Source organism: Nematolebias whitei, chromosome 2 (assembly GCF_014905685.2).
Source record: "Nematolebias whitei isolate Nwh7 chromosome 2, NemWhi1, whole genome shotgun sequence".
Lineage (NCBI taxonomy): Eukaryota > Metazoa > Chordata > Actinopteri > Cyprinodontiformes > Rivulidae > Nematolebias > Nematolebias whitei.
The window spans coordinates 1,885,564-1,891,595 of NC_056499.1; the positions used below are offsets into that span (position 1 = coordinate 1,885,564).

The 6,032-nt window shown below is 44.5% G+C and overlaps 1 protein-coding gene across 1 annotated transcript in view; it reads left to right on the forward strand.

Annotated features, from left to right (window-relative positions):
* Positions 1-5,378: 5,378 nt before the first annotated feature.
* The window catches only part of LOC119425124 (immunoglobulin superfamily DCC subclass member 3), a 14,979-nt gene continuing 14,325 nt past the window's right edge, over positions 5,379-6,032 (forward strand). Inside the window, exons 1-2 of the mRNA XM_037692655.1 lie at positions 5,379-5,495; positions 5,595-5,887. Coding sequence (XP_037548583.1) covers positions 5,379-5,495; positions 5,595-5,887 — 410 coding nt within the window. The remainder of the gene's footprint in view (positions 5,496-5,594; positions 5,888-6,032) is intronic.

Consider the following 6,032-nt stretch of genomic DNA (forward strand, 5'->3'; position numbering starts at 1 on the left):
TATATATATATATATATATATATATATATATATGTATACATATACATTATATACATTACATTATACATATATATTGAGTTTTATCTTAAGCCCCCAAAATCCTCTAACAGCATTTTCAGTGTACAGTAATACAGAGACGGAAAATTAAAAGAAATGTACCTCTAAACTTCACCAGCTCCAAAATAATAACATGCAAATTAATTCAAGAGCTAGAGGCGACACAATTATCTCGTTTTGTGTGTGCATGTAAATACATATGTGCTCATATTCTCTAAAGTTGCTGATATTACAGGCTTGGATAAACGATGCTGAGCAAGAAGAGAGGTTTGAATTATTGTGCGTTATTATATGTTTGTGTTTACAGTCACACAAAGGGTTTTCCCTTTTAGCCATCTCTCATAAAGCTGACCTTCAAGAGCAAATCAGACAAGGGAAAGGAGTGCAATCGATTCCACATTTCATTCACACACACACGTTTGCACGTGCATTAATCAAAAACCAAGTGAGTTTATATGTGCACAAATAGCCCCCATGGTGCATGCCATCATTCATTTGGCACACATGCATAATCAAAATCAAAAATTTGCATGCGTGTTGCCCTTTACTCCTCCTCATTCGCATGCATGCTTCACACACACCAAAAACACGGAGAGGACAAAGCCGTGTGAAAGGACGCGGTGACGTCAGAGGCAAACCGATTGGCTGCTTCGCTCGGTAAACAGGAGCGATGGTGCGAGCGCTCTTTGTCGTGATGCGCACGCAGCATCTCAAACACAAACAGCATCACAAGCCCGCTCCTTATTGACCGGGCTCCTGTGCAACGTGATGTTTGAAGTCTCCCTTAATGCTAATTATGTATTTCAGGGCTCGCCTTGTTCTCGAGTCTATAAAGCGGGTTTGTGTGATCATCTGACAACACAAGCTGTGATCTCGCCTCGGCCAGCCTAACAATCTGAAGGCGTCTGTGTTGTTTTTCAAAGTGATACCACAGTTGATGACAATAAAACTAATTAAGGAACAAACTCTCCGTGTGTGTGAGCATCGTGTTCTGTAATTAACGGCCAACGTGTGAAGACGTGCGAAGAACCATGAGAATTTGTAACAGAGACTATTTTTAGCCCCCACTCTTCCTCTTCAAGCCTGCCTTTTTTTGTTGTTGTTTCTGGTCCCGCTCCGTGCCTCATGTTTCCTTTCCTACCCCCCATCACAGGAGCTGGGGCTGTGGCCTTGAACTCTGACCCGCCTGTAATCAGTCATATCCCTGGGCCCTTCCCTCCTCTTAAGCAACAGACAGCTCGTCTCCCCTCCTCTCCTCCTTCTGCACCTCTTCCTCCTGTTCTCTTTGTCCCCAAATTCCCGCCCCCCTCCTTTCACTCTTGCTCCATCCAGAATGGCCCTGCTGCCTTTTGATGGGTTGTTGCTCAGAAACAATGGAGAGTAAACATAGACTTAGCAGCTGAACAACAGACCCCCCAAACCCCACAGTCAGCCATCCCCCTGGCCCGCAGCCTCATCCGTCAGTCTGTGAAATGACCTCGAACTGATGAGTAAATGATGGTGTCGACTTGTCAGGACGGGACTCAAAACAAGCAAACAGACAGAATTCAAGCCTACACCACCCAAGTCTTTTCTTCTCCGTCACCCAGACTTTCTTTTGTCCCTTGCACATTGTTTGCAGCTACGGTCTGATTAATGCACGTCACAAAATTTATTCTAATACTGACTGAAAACAAAGAAACAACGTGGTTCCTTGTGCTTCATTTCAAGACAAATGTGAGGCTTCAATTTTAAAAGAACAATTTTCAAAGAAAATAAATACGTCTAAACTTGGGACAGAAATTTTTGTATTATTTTGTGAAAAATCAAGAGATTGCTTGTACTTTTTCTTTGTTTCAGTTGTACATGTATGCCATCGGCTAACGACATTATAAACACATAATGCTCTGACAGCTTGTCTCTGATTTAAGGTGACACTTCTTTCTAACAGCTGAGGCCTTTTCCTCCATTTCAAATGGAAACTCCTCCCTTGCTGCTTGTCAACACATCCAGTGTCCATTCTTCCCAGCCTTTCTTGGACTTGGTTTTGCAGTAAAAGTTCTTGTCAGGCTACATTTTTCATCTGTCTTCCTCCACAGTGTTGCATGCAATGCAAAACAGTCTTCCACTGGTTTCAAGTTTCTTTATTGTCATTCGTGTAACACGTCAGGAAACTGACTTGTACAGATTTTTGCAGAAATGTTTAATAGCAAATGTCTGAGTTTGATACATGTTTGCTAGCTGTGGCTGAGAGGTTAGAACAGTTGTCCTCCAATGGGAAAGTTGGGGGTTCGATTCCACCCACAGTCACATGCTGAAGTGTCCCTGGGCAAGACACTGAACCCCTCATTGCCTCCGATGTGTGTCCCATCAGTGTATGAATGTGATGAAGCTCTGATTATTATTAGTAAAGATACAATGGAGTGCTGTATGAATGAGGCACAGATTGTTGTAAAGAGCTTTGAGTATCTTGATAAAATAGCGAAGTGCTATATAAGTGCAGTCCATTTACCATTTCTTGGATATTTGGTCAAAACTGCAAGTCTGAGCAAAATTTATGGGGATTAAATTCAATTATTAATAATTGAGATTGCAGCTGGATAATGTACATATAGTTCAGTGTTTCCTGTGCTTTTGTGTTTTTTGACACAAAAATGTCAGTTTTCCTTCTTCATTTTGGAAACAATGTTGTGACGGCACCTGTGGGGTTTCAAAGCTTCACTGCAGCATGATCAAACCATTCGTCTCTGACTTGTCTTTTGGCGTGTGCCCACAAAGTGTTTGAGTGTTACTGTACCTTGTTAAACAAGCAAAAATGTGAAATTTCCCTGCCCTTCCCTTCACACACTCGGGGGCCCATCCAGTCTCGGTGGCACCAAGTAGTGCTTCCTCAGGGGCCTCCTTCCTGAATCTGTGGCGTCTGGTTGTGCTGCCTCCCTGCAAACACTTCATCCATCTCAGCTATAAAAGGCTGTCACAAATGTGATGGTTGATTGGCGAGCTGAGGGCGGGTATGCTGCCACCTCAGGGGTCAGGGGTGAAATTGGCTCGGAAGAGGAGAAATACAGAGGGCCTCCCTGACCTGATAACTATCCAGATTGAATCCACCTGGCAGTCTGAACAGAATAAGTCATCCACCTTGCAGACTATAATGAAAACATACATAACTGTATCCGGACACATCAATTTTTAAAAAGAACTGGGATGATTTACTTCTCCATCTTACCTGCTGATTTCCAAACTAGTCGCAGCTGATGCAGGTGAGATCAGTACATCTGAGACCCGAGATCTCAGTTTCCTCACTCCCCATTTTCCAGGCCTTCGATGGGTTAAAATTGAACCCTTCAGGCTGACATGCTGTTCTTTCAATAAATTGCTTGCCTTCCCTCAATAGACTGTGGTGGCATATTGATAAATTTTGATTTAACACACAGAAAATGTGCCCTGTCTGTCAAAGAGAGATGGCATTTGGTGTGGCAGGCTCTAACAGAGAGCAAGTTTCACATCAGGGACATACACACTGTTGTACAGCTAACTTTTACTTAAGAAGCACAAACAGAAATCAGTTGTTATCCCAAAATAATGTGATTTATTTCTTAATATGTCAAAGCTAAAGGGTCTTAACACCATCTTGGGCTCAACAAATTCCTACATTTCTAAATACCTAATTTTTTTCTAAATTCCCAATTCCTGGCCACCGATTCCTACTCTCTTTCTGGCCAGTGTCCACTCACTGGATAACAAAGTGGACTTGTTACATCTGAGGATGAGTGTTTCTACAGAGATGAAGAACTGTGCTGTTCTTTGCCTAATGGAAACCTGGCTTAACAACAACATGCCAGACTCAGCTTTCCAGATCAACGGTCTCCAGTTATTCCGAGCGAACCGTGACCATCGGTCAGGATAATCACGGGGGGAGGACTCTGTACATTCGTGAATGAAGATTGGTGTACGAACTGTGGGCTGGTACAAAGCTAATGCCTTGAGGCGATAGAACTTGTTACTGTGAAATGTCGGCCGTACTATCTGCCACGGGAGTTTACTGCAGTGTTGGTCACAATTGTTTACATCCCGCTGGGTGCTAATGCTAACGAAGCATCAAAGGAGCTGTATGACACCATTAGCTCACTGCACATAAAGCACCGGGAGGTGTTTTACATGGTTGCGGGGATCTTTAACCACATGAAACTGACGGACACTCTGCCCAATTTTTACCTGCATGTCAACTTTCCTATGCGGGGAGACAACACTCTGGACTGTATGTATACTAACATTTGTGGTGCATATAGAGCTCTTCCTCGCCCCATCTTCGCCCCCATCTTGCCCCCATCATCTGACCACATCTCAATCCTGCTGGTGCCAGCATATCATCTGCTGATGAGATGGATTAGGCCAACAATAGAGATAGATAGAGAACTTTACTAATTGGCTTTTATGTATGTGAATGTTCCTGTAAAGTGCCCTGAGACAACTTTGTTGTGATTTGGCGCTATATAAATAAACTGAATTGAATTGAACAAAGAAGACAGTCACTGTGTGGCCCAGGGATGTAGCCTCTGTGCTACAGGACTGTTTTCAGTGCACAGATTGGCAGGTCTTCAGAGAGGTGGCTACATATGAAGTTGAGGTGGACCTGGAGGAATACACCTCCTCTGTTCTTGGCTTCATATCCAAGTGTGCTGATGATGCCATCACCACCAGGACAGTAACCCGTTATCTGAATCAGAAACTCTGGCTGAATGCTGAGGTGAGAGCTCTGCTGAAAGCTAGGGATGCTGCGTTCAGGACAGGTGAGGCAATCAACACTCCGAGAGATGAGGAAAGACTAACTGCAGGGATTGCAAGGGCCAAAGCCACATACACCCTGAAAATTCAGGGTCACTTCATCACCAACAACCCTCAGCACATGTGGAAGGGCATCAAGTGCATTACAAACTACAACATCAGGGATGCACAGTGCCCAAAGGACCCCTCATTACCAGATGCACTCAATAAGTCATATGCTCTCTTTGAGGACCGTAACACCCCCACCCACCCACTCCAGCACCAGATTTATATCACCACCCAGTGACTTGCCCCTCTCTGTGACCACAGCAGGTGTGAGGAAGACTCTCCATGGAATCAACCCCTGTAAGGCTGCAGGCCCCAACAGCATCCCAGGGTGGGTACTGAAGGACTGTGCACACCAGCTGTCTGAGGTGATGACGGATATCTTCAACACCTCACTGTCAATGGCATTTGTCCCCACCTGCTTTAGGTCTGCCACTATTGTCTCTGTACCCAAGTGCTCCACAGTGACAGGCCTGAATGATTACTGACCTATAGCCTTAACATCGGTAGTCATGAAGTGCTTCGAGTGGCTGGTCATGACCCACATGAAGGACTCCATCGACGTCACTGTGGACCCACATCAGTACGCCTACAGAAGGAACCGCTCCACTGCTGATGCCATCACATCGGTGGTCCACACAGCCCTCACCCACCTGCAGAGCAGAACTTCTTACATCCGTCTGCTCTTTCTGGATTTCACCTGGGCCTTCAACACAATCATCCCATAGACCCTGGTGCAGAAGCTCTTCTTTCTTGGACTGAGTCCCACACTGGGGAACTGGATTGTGGAATTCCTGACGAACAGACCTCAGACTGTCAGGATCCACATCATCATCTCCTCCTCCATCATCCTCAGCAGTGGCTCGCCCCAGGGCTGTGTGCTGAGCACCCTCCTGTTCACTCTGCTGACATATGACTGCTTGGCTAGACACCCCAGCTGCAATATAGTGACATTTGTGGACGACACAGCAGTCGTGGGACGCATCATGAACAGCGATGAGTCCAAATACAGATATAATGTGTGTGTGTGTGTGTGTGTGTATGTGTGTGTGTGTGTGTGTGTGTGTGTGTATATGTGTGTGTGTGTGTGTGTGTGTTTATATATATATATTATATATGTATATATATATATATATATATATATATATATATATATATATATATAT